The sequence below is a fragment of the Passer domesticus genome, chromosome 8 (assembly GCF_036417665.1).
Source record: "Passer domesticus isolate bPasDom1 chromosome 8, bPasDom1.hap1, whole genome shotgun sequence".
Taxonomy (NCBI): domain Eukaryota; kingdom Metazoa; phylum Chordata; class Aves; order Passeriformes; family Passeridae; genus Passer; species Passer domesticus.
Window position 1 is genome coordinate 54,534,754 of NC_087481.1, and position 14,944 is coordinate 54,549,697.

The 14,944-nt window shown below is 40.9% G+C and overlaps 1 protein-coding gene across 2 annotated transcripts; it reads left to right on the forward strand.

Annotated features, from left to right (window-relative positions):
* The first annotated feature begins 12 nt into the window (after window positions 1-12).
* On the forward strand, window positions 13-14,574 carry ACADSB (acyl-CoA dehydrogenase short/branched chain). 2 transcript variants are annotated; one of them, XM_064431526.1, is made up of 11 exons: window positions 13-145; window positions 3,922-4,081; window positions 4,358-4,458; window positions 4,936-5,142; window positions 5,586-5,756; window positions 6,242-6,367; window positions 6,738-6,830; window positions 8,880-8,969; window positions 10,449-10,586; window positions 11,396-11,495; window positions 12,185-14,574. In XM_064431526.1, exons 1-11 carry the CDS (start codon window positions 101-103, stop codon window positions 12,253-12,255), a joined length of 1,302 nt encoding a protein of 433 aa, XP_064287596.1. In that variant the 5' UTR covers window positions 13-100; the 3' UTR covers window positions 12,256-14,574. The 2 variants fall into 2 exon arrangements, with proteins under 2 accessions (XP_064287596.1, XP_064287595.1); XM_064431525.1 differs by having other exon boundaries at window positions 37-145; window positions 3,919-4,081.
* Window positions 14,575-14,944: the final 370 nt, after the last annotated feature.

Consider the following 14,944-nt stretch of genomic DNA (forward strand, 5'->3'; position numbering starts at 1 on the left):
GGCGGGAGCGGAGGAGAGGGGGCGTTGGCTCTGACGTCACGGGGTGTTGGTTCTGACGTCACGAGGGCGTTGGTTCTGACGTCACGGGGCGGGCGTCAAAATGGCGGCGGCGGCGGCGGGAGCTTGGCTGAGGGGCTGCGCCAAGGTGACGCCTCAGGGCGGGACAGGGGCACGGGAAGGGACAGGGACAGGGACAGACCCCGCGTCCCGCTGGGCTGCGGGGCGGGGCTCTGTGGGCCGGGGCTGGGCGTGCCGGGGCGCAGCTCTGCGGGGCGCTGCGGGAGCGTCCTTTCCTCCCTGTGCGCTGCGAGCGCGTGTGCGGAGCGACGGCGCTGGGTTCGGCGCTGAGAAAAGTCCTGTACGTCTTACGAAATGGTTGTGCTGGCCTGGCAGCAGAGGCGCTTCGGGGGCGCCCTTGGTTGCAGCAGCGAGGGCTCTCCCGGCGTGCTGGCACTGCCCGGAACGGGCACGGCCGGCCCCGGGAGCCTGGGGGTGCCCGGGCTGGGCATTGCGGGTGTCTGCGCTGGGCCATGCTGCGGGGCCCTTTCCGCTCGGAATATCCTTGGTTTTCCTGAGCGCCCCCGAGGCGCTGGAGCTGCGAGCAAGACACGCGGGGACCCCGGGGTTTTGCCATGAGTGCCCTGGCTCTGCGGGGTGAGACCTTCTGCTGCAGCTCCTGGGTGTGCTGCGGCTCTGGAAATAAACTGAAATAAAGAAAACCAACCCTAAAATTGAATGCAAGCTTCCCACTGGGGAGCTTCTCTGCTGGGAAACAGGAGCTGTGTGGAAAACAGCTGGGATGGACAAGGAGTGGAAGTCACAAAGTGAGCTGAGGAAAATTGCTTTGGGGTTTTTTCTGTTTATATCTTAATGCTGCCGCCAGGTCCAGCATTAAAATCTTGTTTTAGATTGCAAAACAAACATGAAGGCAGGAACTGATCTTTTAAAGAGCTGAGGTGGAGGTAAGAATTGAGATAAACAGAAAAATCAATGTTATCAGCAACCAATTCTCTAAAGCCTGTGTTCTGCAGGGCAAACAGTCTGAACCCTGGAGCAGGATAAATCACTGCCCACAGAAGGAGAGCAGGAAAAAAGGCAGGGAAGCAGCAGCCAAGGATTTGAATAATGCACATGCTCTTTAAATAACTGCCTGAAATTAGTGATACTGCAAGAAAAGAAAGGTGCGCAATAATGTAGTGACTTGATTGTTTATTTAGTTTTAAAACTTAAATGTCGAACTACAACATAATTTCCACACTGGGCTGTTATTCCTCTGGGACAGCTGTGAGTTGCTGCTCTTTGTGTGGGAGTTGCCTTGGATGCATCCCATTGGTTCCCAAACTTTTCAAGGTGACCTTTTTGGGAATATTCCTTTTGTCCTGCAAAGGAGCAAAGTGTCTCAAACAATTACTGGCCAAGGCATGGCTGATAAATGCCTGGACAGGGCTTGGGGCACCCTGGGACAGTGGAAGGTGTCCCTGCCCATGGCAGGGGGTGGCACTGGCTGAGCTTAAATGTCCCAGCCCAAACTACTCCATGATTTTATGCTTTATATTCCCAGTAATTCACCATGCAGGAAAACACTCTTTTCTTTGTCCTTGGGAGTGCAGCAGTGGAAGGAGCAGGGCTGTGTGTGGCTTGCAGCCCTGTCAGGGCTCAGGAAGCAGCACAGTTAAACAGAAGTGTGCATGTGCAGGCTCAGGCTTTCCCTTCCCAGCCCCTGCCAAGGACAGGCGTGCACAGGTGGGTGTGTGCACTCCTGGCTGTCAGGTGACCCCAGCATAATAATCCATTCCTGGCTGACTGCTCCCAGAACCTGTTTGCCTGGGGTTTAATCTCCATTAAAACAGTGTTTTCTTTATTTTGTGAAGTGACTCCAGTAACTCCATCATCCTTTGAAAGTGCTGCAGCTACTGCTGACCATCCAAATGTACTCACAATTTAGCTCTGCTCTGCAGTGGTTGTTTTATGTCACCAGGGGTGTTGAATGTGAATAAACACTGAATTTTCACAGCAATATTAATTTTCTCTATTACCACTTCTGAGTATTTGTTGTTGTTGGGTTTTATTTTATGCACAGCTGTTTGTGCCAAAATCAGAATTTCCTTATCACAGCAGACTTTTGCTTCTTGTCTCCACAAGAGTTCATGGGTGTGTTTTCCATCAGTTCTTCAGCCAGGAAGATGACAAGTGTTGAAAGCCAACATGAAAGAGGGGGGATTATTAGAAGGATCAAAGGAATTTTTACTTCCTGACCCCAGAGTTGCTGCTGGTTTTGGAGGAATGCTGCTGTCACAGTGTGCACTGTGGAATTGCCCTGTGTTCTGTGGGCTGAGCAGGCGCCTGCTGGGGGCACAGCCAGCCTGTCCCTCACCCTGGGGTCAGAATGAGTGCTGCCAGGAACCTGTGCTGGCAGACACGTGGTTTCATTCTTCATGGCCCAGCTGTGTCTCTCCTGGGGGTTTCTGTCAGCACTTGTCCTGGTGAGACATTTGTGTCTCCACACTTTGGACTGGCAAGGCAGAAGTGCCAGAAATCTGTGGCAGAGATCAGCCCCGGAGTGGGCTGGGTGTGGGGAGCTGTGGGAGCAGAGCAGAACCATTGTTCTGTCATTTTGAGACACACACAAACTGGGCTGCTTTTCAGGAATACATTTTAGCTACTGCTGGCCCATTACTTCTTGAGCCAGATCTTTTATGCTAACTTCATTTAAAGTCCTAAGCCAGACCCTTTATTCCCTGAAGTCCTAAATTTAAAGTCCTTCCTTTAAATTTCCTAAGGAGTTATTCTGTGTTTGGAATGCATATTTGCCTTCATACCAAGCTTGCCTTTCTAAAGCCTGCTGTGAGGTAAATAAGTCTTTGAACACAAAAGTTTTTAGGACTCTGAGGGACAAAGCTGTCACATTGTCTATGTCCTGACAATCACTGTGTGTAGCTTCCTCCCAAAAGTCACTGTTCTGTTCATTTTTGTGATTTTTGCCACATATTCTTAGTACTATTCCCCACAGTAAAATGCTCAGCCTCTGCTCTTTTGGTGGGATAACCAATGCTGCTTGAAATCATTGTTGTATATTGTGGACAAATGGGGAGCATAAGCATAAATCACATAGTTTTAGTTCCTTCCCATGCTTTTAAAATAAATCAGCCAAATAAGACACATTAATTGTTAGTTACACTATCAATGTACTAACTGTGGGATTTTAACTGTGTGGAAATTAACTGTACAGAAGCACTGAAATGCCAGGGCTTTGAATACAAAATGTGTGCTCATTCTGAAAATCATTAAGAGGTGGATGAGAATTCAGTCTGAATACAGAAATCCACAGTGCAGTTAAAAGTTAGGCTCTTTCATGGAAAAATGCCAATAATGCACGTGAGGAGCTGTCAGAATGCTTTAGAAACAAGAGTTGCTGGTCCCTAGAAAAGCAGGAGAAAGCTAAAGTCAGTCATTAAAGTTGACAGGCCTGTAAAATTCATTGTATGTGTATTTTATATTTACTCTTATCAGTCTTGTTAGTGAAAGTATTCATTCTATTGAAATACACACTCACTACACTGAATATTGCAGTAGACCTGCAAAATCATCTATAAAAATAAATACTAGCAGGGTTTATTTGCTGTAAACACTAAAATTTAATTTTACATTAAAAATGCTTGTGCATACTTTGTAGAATAACCTTGTGTTAGTAAACTTCCAGAAAGAAAACTGTTTCATGTTAAAAGAAAAGTAATTAAAGGATATTTTCTTTTAGGACACAGGGGAGGGGGAGGTTATATTTTCTCAAAAGCTTTCAGGCTGAACATTAGATGTAAGTTATATTTCCTAATCATTTACTGAATACAAGCACTGGATAAAGTTATAGATGGTTGTCTGCAGACAAATCTAACTGTTTGCATGTTCTGTATTTGTTGCCAGCAGCTGAGAAGACACTTGCCAGCAGCCTTGGCTCCTTGGAGGGTTTCTCCCTGTGCTTTTAGATCCTCCAAATCAGAACTCAAGCCAAATGTAGCCGGTGATGGACTTGCCTGTGCTCCACTTCAGACATTCACTGAAGAGGAGGCCATGCTGAAAGACATGGGTAACTGTTAAGTCTGCAGTTCAGATTCAGAAATGTTCCAAATAGAAGGGATATTTTAGCTTAAAATTTCATTTTCATTATTTATTTCTAGTCAAATGTTGAGATTTTTTGGGGCAGTTGTGCTTTATGCCTGAGGTTGCTTGGGCTGCTTACTTTTTCCTTCTGACATGCATAACCTGTCAGAAGCACCATTCCTGTTATATTGATTCCCAAGGAGGCTCTTTAGGCATTTATTTATGGAATATTTACACGTTTTCTCTCTTCTCTTCATTGCAGTGACCAAATTTGCCCAGGAACGAGTTGCACCTTTCGTGCAAAAAATGGACGAGAATGCGAAAATGGAAGAGTCCATTGTACAGGGATTGTTTGAACAAGGGGTCTGCACACCTTTACCTAACCTTTTATTTGGAAAGTAACAGCATTTTATGAATCTCTAACTGTGCTTTGTTCAGATTTATAGATTAAAAGATTGAGGGGTGTAATTCAAATGAACTAACAAACCATTAAAAATTTTGGAGTTGTCAATCACACGACAGCTTTCTTTACAGCATTATCACTCTCCATCTTTTACTGTAATTTTTTTCCATGTCCCCCATACCACATACTTCACCTTATCTTTTAGTTCCTTGTCTTCCCTCCCTCCCTTTTTTTTAGTTGGATAAGCATAATTGGATGCTGGAAAGGCCGTGACTCCAAATGTTGATAGAGAAGAGAACCAGCAGTCCTCTGTGCCTTATTGGGCAGCCATGAGGAGTTACATTGCCAAAATCCTGGTGTTCATTCCTGGATTCAATTTTAGCCTTTCCAGCTATCAGGGCAAACAAATTTCTACATTTGCACCTTTTCCATTTCAGCTGATGAGTATTGAGCTTGGGGAAGAATATGGAGGAACTGGAGCTTCATTTTTTTCAATCATATTGGCAGTGGAAGAATTGGCCAAAGTTGATCCAGCTGTGGCTCTTGTGTGTGAACTCCAAAACACTCTAACAAATAAATTGTTTACCACCTATGGAACAGAAGAACAAAAGAGAACTTACCTGCCCAGGGTGTCCAAAGATACAGTGAGTCAAAGTCTTACTTGACTTAGCTACTGAAATGATATTATTGTTTAGTAATGTTAGTGGGGTTTTTTTTTCAGTGGCTAATGTGTGTCTGCAGCTCTGGAAAATATGTGTGAGCTTTGAAACACTGGTTAGAGCTGAGATCTGTGGTGATATAGATACATCCTGTCATCAGTAGCTGAGAGGTAAAAGTAGAAAGGCACTTATTAGTTTCATTAAAATTTAATTTACTGTGGAAAAGAACTGTAAAGCAGTTGACTTTGAGAGATGTGTAATTACACAGGTTTTCTATTCTTAATCTTCATAGCTGCAACTCAGTTACTTTAATGCAATAGGTTAAAATGTTTGAATTTAAGAGACTTGTGCTGGCTTATAAGTATTTTCCTGATAGGAATTATTTATATTTGCAAAAATTAAATTGGCTTTTTCCTTTCCCTTGACAGTTAGGGAGTTTCTGTCTTTCTGAGGCTGGGTCTGGCAGTGATGCTTTTTCCTTGAAGACTCGAGCTGAAAAGAAGGGAGACTACTACATCATCAATGGCTCAAAGATGTGGATTAGCTTAGCAGAAGATGCAGGAGTCTTCTTTGTCATGGCAAATACAGACCCATCCTTAGTAAGTTGCTACAGAATTCTTGCATTTCACTGACAGCTGCTGATATATGAAACTGTGGATTTTGTACTAATAATCTGATGTTAGAGGTTAATGCCCTGTGCACCTTTTCCTAGCTGACTGCAAACTTTTAAAAATATTTCCCAACAAAACTTGAGAACTTGGTGAGCAATTTAATAAATTCCTACAACCAGGGAAAATAAAAATGTCAGGATCATGGTTGCTTAGATGAAGAGTACTGGTGGTGTTCTGAGTAACAGGACTCAGTTTTACTTTTTTCCAACCTTTCTGACTTAGCTGACAATTTCCTGTTGTTAAAAAACAAAATGGAAAATGAAAAAGTATTCTATAGTAAAATATGTCCAGTAAAAAATTACATAGCTGAATATGCAAGTGTCAGGTCTGTGTCCAGTCTGGATAGCAGGTAGTAGATTTTGAGGGATATTAGTATGAAACCCAGTTTTTGATTATTTTTAACTCCCCCCCAGGGCTACAGAGGAATTACATGCTTCGTAGTGGATCGCAACACAGAGGGGCTTCAGGTGGGGAAAAAGGAGGACAAGCTGGGGATCAGAGCATGTTCCACCTGCCCAGTCACCTTTGACAACGTGAAGGTATTGTAAGTTCAGCTGTTGATGCATCATTTGTGTACAACTGCAACCTGGCTACACATCAGGAAAGAATATTAACTAAATTCCCTGTTTTTTCCCCTTAGATACACTGATTGTTGGGCATATTTTAGCATCTTCCTTCCACAGAAGTCTAGAGAGGGTTGGATTTCTTAAATTTTGCTGTAGTTTTCTCTCAGTCATCAGTTTATAGCCATGTGAATCTGGGAATGCTCTAATCAGGTATCCTAGAAATCAAACTGTGGTTTACGTTTTATGCCTTCACTTATGAGGAACAATTGCTAAAACTTGTGAGTCCTTTTAGTAATTGCAAAGCAGAATAGAACAGGAATAATTGGGTGGTTTTATTTTTTAGGTTCCTGAGAGCAATATCCTGGGACAAGTTGGACAAGGCTATAAGTATGCCATTGGAATGCTCAATACTGGCAGGATAGGGATTGCTGCACAGGTGGGTGACTTGGTTTGTCACTGAGCACAGCCAGGAGAGCATTTGGGTTCGGACTGAAATTTGTGGAATATTTAAAGCTGTTTAGAAAATACTTTATTAAAAGCTCGGTTGCCACTAGATGTCACTGTTCCCGTAGCAAAGTTACAGCAAAGATGGGAACAGCTGCCAGTGGGAAAATTCTCCTGTGGTGACATAAGCAATAGACTTCAAAAACATTAAATGGCAATTAGCTTCTCTTGGGTCCTTAACTTATGGCTACTGAACTATGTCCACGTTCTTGTTTTCCACTATGAAAATTTATTTATAAATTTTATAAAGAAAACTAACTTTGGAAATGTTAACACACTGAAATATATAAATTAATGCTTCCAGCTGGGATTTTATAGGGCTGGCAAGTGTAATCTAGTGCTAACTGATGTTTTCCCAACAACTTGTTTTTAAAAGTCAACTAATTTTTAAAATAAAGGTGATTTTCTCTAGCAGAGCTGTTCCAGTTCATTGTTGTCTTTGAAAATTGCACTGTATGGCATCTTAGGGGAGAATATTTACTGACCTTGGAGTTATTTCAAAATGTTGTATTTTGCTGTAAAGTCAGTTTGGATTTCAGAATGCTGCTGATCTCAGTGGAAATCAAGTTCAGCCCCAGAATAAAATTACTTGAGATAAGTTTTAATATTTTTAATTTACTTTTGAAGTAATCTTTCTTTGTTTACATTTTGTTGTGCAGTGTTTCTGTACTACCAATCTCTTTTATCTTTTGCCCTGGTTTGCAGACAGACCAGAAAAAATCATCTTTATGAAACTGAGATTTTCCACATGGCAATACTCTATGCTGATAATTGGGCTGGCTTTTCCATAATTTCTAAAGATTACCTCTGATTAAACTTTGTCTGATATGGCATTTAAAAAGGGCTGTGGGCCTCATTGTTCCCAGAGATATAAATAATATAAAGGCTCTGCCAGTAAAATACATGGTCTGGATTTTACTCTTAATTACTCCAAGTTACACCTTAATTAAAAGTTAAGGTCAGGTAGTTGTTATATCTTAATTACTGCCTTCTTGGCACCTTCAAATTAAGAAAAATGGACTTGACAAGAACAGCAGCTCTAAAGCCCTGTGGTATTGAGTTTAGTTTTGCAGCAGTAATAGTTTTAAAAGATAATGAAGATCTTATAAAATGTAATTGTGGCTTTGAAAACAGTTTCAGATGGTTTTAGTGCAAGGCAGCTGCAATATTATTGCACGTGCTGAAGTTGGTGTACTTTGTTCTTATAATTTATATAAGGAGATGACAAATCTGATAATGGGGCTGATTAGCAGCAGACTGCAATGTTTTCTTTTGCTTTTTTCCTATATATCATTTTTTTTCTCTTGTACATCATTCAAGGTAGTTTTTCTAAGCTGCCTGATGTGACACTTTATTGCTTCTGCCTTTGTGGAAAGACAAAATTGATCTAAATTCTTCTACAGTTGTTTTGCAGAGTTGGAAGATAGTGCAAGAAATGTTACTCTCCTTCCACTCCACTAAGTTTATAAATTCTGAAATAAATTGCTAATTCTGGCAATTCAGTCTGGCGTCCTCTAGAAAATGAGAAATTATTTTGCTATGAAATTAATTTTGATTAATCATTCAGATTATTTTTCCTTTAATAGGGTAATGTAGATCTATAGATCTTTAGTTTACAGTCATTTTCTTATGCAATTATGAATTTTCCAAACAAACACTTCATATTTTTGCAATTACAGCTGACCCATAAGTTTTGCTCAAAAAATGAGTGGTACTGTTTTCACAAATACTTGCCTATGGTAAGAAATGGGCATCTAATAGGTTTGTTCCTCAAACTTTTATTTTTTATAACTCACCTCAGTTTGTGTAAAATTCTCCTCGGATTCTCTAAACAAATTTTAACAATGTCTAGGTAGGAAGAAAATAACTTTTCTCCTGGATATCAACCTGCCTGACCAGAAGATGACCAATTGTTATCATCTCCATTAGGTGCATTCAATGAATCCATTTTTTCTGACCATATCCTTATTTTTCCTTACAGATGTTAGGACTGGCCCAGGGGTGTTTTGACCGCACAGTTCCCTACACGAAGGAGAGAGTCCAGTTTGGGAAAAGCGTGTTTGATTTCCAGGTACTTGTTAATGGGCTGCTTCCTCCAAGAAAGAATAGTGACCATAATAAACAGTAAAATTAGTATAATGATCTGCATAATTCATGTTCCACTTCATGTCTTGTCTCTCCTCAATACTTGAGAAGAATTTTTCAAAAAAACTCTGGATGAACGTTCATCTGCCACATAAAATTCAGCAATTCAGTGCTGTGTGCCTTTGCAAGTACCACACAAATAATTTAAAACTTAAAAATATCATTGACATATTCCTTTTGCTTGATAACTTATTGACATTCTTTGAAAATAATACACGTGGACCTCCCTTCTGATTTTAATATCCCACTATACTGAATGTGCTCCAGTTTTTCTACCCTTTCATGAGGTATAGGGGAAGGGCTTTTTCTGGAGACTAAAAATCATAAAAAGATGAAGAAAACTGAATTATTAGATTTCCTGTGTTGTACAAAGACATTTAGTTTTCATTATAATATCTGTTTCTTACAGCAAAAAAGACTCTTTGTTGCAAAAATGATGTATAGTTTAATAAGGAAGATACATAATTGTAATTACTCTGGTAATTTTCTTGTTAAAAGAAACCTACATCTCAGCTGAAGAGAAGGAACATTAGCACTACTCATAATTTATGCAAATTTTAGGAAGCACTCATAGATACCTAGGAAATGATTGGAACTACGTCTTTTGAATGGGAAATGGAATTTATAATTGCCAAATCATTTTGGTATTTTGACCTGCCTATATATTTCTGCAGATCTGAGAGAACGGTGTTAATGTTCTAATAAGATGAAAGATTTCATTGTGTTTTAGCCTACTAAATGTTCATTTTCAATGATCATAATATTTGGGTGTTCTTAAATAAACCCATTCTTCTGTAATACCATTCAGATGTGAGCTCCACCACCTCTTTCCTTCCCCTTGAATCCATTCCTCAGTCGTGTCCTCTGTACCTTTAAGCTGCTTCTAGATCTTGTCTTGTGGCTCTGGGACAAGGAAAGGAGTTGTCACCTTGCTAGTTCTCCACTTCTGTTTAAGAAATATTTGTTTACAAGTCTTCCTTGGCTAAGCTCATTAGGAAACCAGACCTGGTTTTGTCTCAGTGAACAGCTGCAGAACGGAAATGCAGCTCTGACTTCCTCATGCCTTTGTAACCCTGAGGAGGATGTTAAGATTGGAATAAAATTATCCTTCATATTCCTGGGTTTAAATAGGTAACCCTCTGTCCAGTCAGGCAAAAAGAACCCCAGGGCTCCTGAATCCAAGAATAGGAAAGGGGAGAGCAGGGCTGCAGTTCCTGAGAGCACTTCAGTGGCCCAGGAGTGCTCCCAACCTCTGTCGATAAGCACAGAAGGAACACGGGGTTACTTCCCACCTGGATCCTTGTTTTCTTTTAGAGTGCAGGTGCATGCCGTGGTGAGCAGAATGGCTGTTGCTGGCAGCTGCAGGGGGCTGTGGCTCTGTCTGAGTGCTGTGCTGCCGTTGCAGGGGATGCAGCACCAGATTGCCCAGGTGGCCACGCAGCTGGAGGCAGCCAGGCTGCTGACCTACAACGCGGCGCGCCTGGCGGAGGCGGGCAGGCCGGCCATCAAGGAGGCCAGCATGGCCAAGTTCTTCACTGCTGAGGTACCCCAGCTCCCTCACTGCAGCTTTTCACCCCATTCTGATAAAGCTCCTTCTGCTACCCGGAGTTCATCTTGGCTGTGAAAGCCCTGGGTGTATTTTTATCTGGATGCCACACCCCTGGAGGTGTTCGAGGCCAAGTCGGATGGGGCTTGGGGCAGCCTGGGCTAGTGGAAGGTGTCCTTGCCCATGGCAGCGGGGTTGGAATGAGATGAGTTTTAAGTTCCTCTCCAACCCTCTCCATTCTGTTTTTCTCAGCCCATGTACAGAATCTAAATTAAGTCACCAAAGAATAAGCTGCTCATGCCCCTAAATAAAAATTTTAAAACCAACAAATAACGCTAAAGGAGGAAAGTGAATTGATACTTTCACTTATTAAGAAAGATTTAATTTTCTCAGAAATCTTATTGTGTCATGAGAAGTGATACTTAAAGACACTTAAAGTGACACTTAAAGAGTTCATTTGTGACCATTTCAGCTCTGCTGGTCACATTCGTGAGTCTTAAAATGACTCAAAACTGGATGACTTTTCCCTCTTTGCAGTTGCTGTCTTGCATGCCTCTGCTGGTCTTTTGCACAGAGCAGCATAGAAACTATTGCTGTAACAATTAGTGAAGTCCTGATGTCCTCTGGTTTATGTTGTTTTTATACTAAAATGGCTTGCTGAAGATGAATACCAAAATACCCATCCTTCTTCCCTGCTATTCTGGTCACTGCTTTATTCCCTGTTTTGTTATTAATTAGGTACAAAGTATAAGTTTTACTACTGCTGTCTGAAGTTGAATCCTGTAACTCTGAAACTCTCCTCATAGGTTGCAACACTAACAACCAGTAAATGTATTGAATGGATGGGAGGTGTTGGATACACCAAAAATTACCCAATAGAAAAGTACTACCGTGACTGCAAGATAGGTGAGTGCCACTTTCCTACAAAGTATCTCTTGCAGCTTCGGTGCTATTAAAGTTTGAGGAAGAAGGGCTGGCTTTTTTTCTCAGGATATTTTTTCCTTGAGACTGTATCAACACTAATTCAAAGGCTCAGATATAAAACTTTAGGTATAAATGTATGTACATGCACAGCTAATTAAAATATTTCATTAGATACCAACAAAATACAGACACAAACACTGTGTCCCATTCTATTAGGAAAATTTCTGTAAGAAAAAAAAAGAGTTAATAATACTTTCATTGGCTTTAAGATCTGAATCCACGTGGAGTTTTCTTTTCAAAGCTTTCTTATTTATCAGGATAATCCTTGGACCCAACAGTTTGATATATTCAACAATATTACCCTTTGACTTTTATTACAACACCATTTGGAACCTCTTCATTTTTGTTGTCTATTTAAGAACTGCTTTTCAGAAAAATGTCTTTGCATTATGTGTTGCCAGCCAGAAAAGTGCTTTCATTGTTACAGATAATAAAATGGGAAGATTTATAATATTATATAAATAATTACAATTCTGTGCTATTACTTGCACAGTAAAGCTTCATTTCATAATTGTAAAGGCTCTCACTGGACTTTAGGATGATATTTTGGTCTCTCTTCATATACTCACTGTAGGTTTAGAGTCTACTAATTTGTTTTCTTCTGATTTCAGGTACAATATATGAAGGAACTTCAAATATCCAGTTGAGCACAATTGCAAAATTCTTAGCACAGGAGTACTGAAACCATAAGGACTTTCTTGATGCTATATAAAAATTATTTCCCTGAACAGTGATTGTAAATTTATTTGTAATTACAGAAGGCATTGATGGCATACTAAATAAGAATACACCATCACAGTGGAATCATAGGGAAAACCGCGAGTTCCCCATTTCAGGAGAGGGAGTGATTCCTGTGAAATCATGAATTCCACATTTAAATCCAAACTTCTTTCAGCCTGAGACACTTCCAAGCACTGGATGTAGCTCCCTTAGGTCATGCCAGCAGTTCATCTCCCCTTGGAGATTTCAGAGTGAAAACAAAGGAATCCAAATCCCTGGAATTCCTGTTGCTCCACCTGGGAGAGCTGGTGTGTGGAGAGGAGCTGCAGTTGGGGGGTGCTGCTGCATTAGCATGGGGTGCAAAGAGAGGGAAGTGGTGGTTTCCTCTCTGCCAGGCTGGAGTGATGTCTGTGGAGCTGCTGTAATTGGAGCCATTTTTACAGCAGCCCTCAGTGTGTTCTTAAGGATATCTTTGTAATTAAGCCCTTGCAGCCCCAATTTGTACTCCTGAAAGGTGGATAATATCCGCCTCCCTTTCCAGCCTTCTCAGCTGTTAAGGGTTTTAATCTAAGAGCCTATTTATAGTTCTCCTTTCATAAAAGGTTGAGTTGAAATCTTTCTGAAATGGGGTTAAAAAAGCTCTAGTAGTTCTGCAAAAGGACAGATATAAGCTGGGTAATGGGAGTGCTGTGATTCTACCTCCAGTGGCCTTTCCACATTCAATGCATTTTACAAACTTTAAAGGGAGGCACTGTTAATTTGCAGCCTAGTATTCCTTGCTCCTGGAAGTTAGTGGTTCTCTAGCACAGTTTTTCCCTTTTTTAAGAGAGAAAAAAGGGCAGGGGGTTGGGAAGTATTTGCTTTTTTATTTGTCTCTGTTTACTCTAAAATTAGACATTTTATTTACAGCAGAAACCTCTTCAGTGCTGGAGAGCTAATTAACTAATAATCAAGAGACAGGAAGCTTAATATATGAAAAATCATCCTAATTGCTGTAATTGGCAATCTGTTTCAAGTGTTTTGGGGAGGGAAGGATTGGTTTTCTGGTTTTGGCTGACTTAGAGGAATCTCATTTTTAAAGCTTGCCTTTCACTGATGATTCACTCTGAGTGGAGCTTAGAACATTACAGGCTGAGACTCCCAGAGGATTTCCTAGCAAAACCAGGGCAAGTGACACTTAACAAGTGGGATTTGTAAAACAAGCAGTGCCTTAGACAAAGAAACAAGCAAGGATGAAAAGCACTATTAAAAAGTTCTCTGACTTCAAAGGGAAGTAACTGCTTTAGTGAATTAATCCCTCTATGTACACACTTTGCCTGGTAATGGGCAAAGAATTATTGTGGTGATTATCCTTGTGCCAATAAAAAAGCCCCTCCCATATGAGTTTGATCAAGAGCTTTGAGATTTACAAAAATACAAGGGAAGGAAGGTAGGCTAGATGATTTCTGAAGTTTTCTTGTAGCAACATTATTATTAATCATCATCATCATTATTAATATTATTAATGCATTTCAGATTTACTTGCAGGCTTTCTTTCAGCTGAATTGAAACAACTGGGGAAATTTAGATTATAATTAAAACTAGTCTTAATTCTAATTTAGATTAGAATTAAGACTACCGACACCACAGCATTTAACTACAGTTATTCTGCTCAACAAGGTCTATCTGTGAATCCAAAATAATCATAACCACTGCAAAATGCTGGAGTTAATGCTGATTGCTGTGCTGAGTTGTGCCAAGGTGAGGCAGCCCTTGGCTGCTGAGGTTTAATCTGCTTTGCTCACATGAGTGTCCACACAAAACAGGGTTTGGTTTTTGCTGTGATCTCCTGGTTTGAGGCACTCTCAGCTTGGCATCTGCAGTTTTGTGTGAGACTGAGGACTGCAATATTTAACTGATTCAATACAGTGCCAGAAGCAAACCCTTTGTGGAGGGAAGTGCAGAGCTCTTTGAAGGACTGTTAAGGGCTGGATATCCAGGATTATGTAAAAAGACTCTCTTTGTGTAGAGCTGTGTCAGGTATCCATTTGAAAAAATAACCAGGGGAAAATGAGATTGATGTGATTCCTCACATCTGATATGGGATGCCTGAGTCCAGCAAACAACCTGAACATTCTCGGCATGAATTCAACAGTAGCTGATGAGCTTTTCTTCTCAATAAAGCAAGGTCAAGCCTTTAACTAATGTTACAGCTGTAAATATTTCATGCCTTTGTTATGTATGCTGTATTTTGTACACAGTTTTGAAAGAAATAAATAATGTATTGTATTTGTATACAAAATTTTGTGGAGGAGTATGTGCACAAATCAATTACAACCCCTGAGTAACTTTGCTTGCTGTTTTAACTGGACAGGTACCTGTGTGGAGAGCGTTGGCTACTCTGGATAATGATTCTGGGGAGAATCACAGAATGGTTTGGGTTGGAAGGGACCTTGAATCCCACCCCTGCCATCTGAACTCAGCTGCTTGGTTAGGAATGAGAAGTGCTGTGCTGTTGTCCAGGAGCTCTTTGGAGCAGCCTGTGCTCCCCAGCCCTTGTTCTGCTTTGGGACAGGCATTTTTGGGTGGTCATAAATGGCAATTCTACATTTGGCACTGTGGGCACAGGCTGGGAGGCTTTCTGAGCTTTTAAGAAAAGCTTTATGTACTCA

What these genes read in the sequence shown, in the direction of transcription:
- ACADSB (XM_064431525.1), top strand. Translation starts at nt 101, where the DNA reads ATGGCGGCGGCGGCGGCGGGAGCTTGGCTGAGGGGCTGCGCCAAG. An exon ending in CCAGGGTGTCCAAAGATACA is followed by an intron (nt 5,143 to 5,585) that starts GTGAGTCAAAGT and finishes TTCCCTTGACAG; the next exon opens with TTAGGGAGTTTCTGTCTTTC. An exon ending in AAAGCGTGTTTGATTTCCAG is followed by an intron (nt 8,970 to 10,448) that starts GTACTTGTTAAT and finishes CTGCCGTTGCAG; the next exon opens with GGGATGCAGCACCAGATTGC.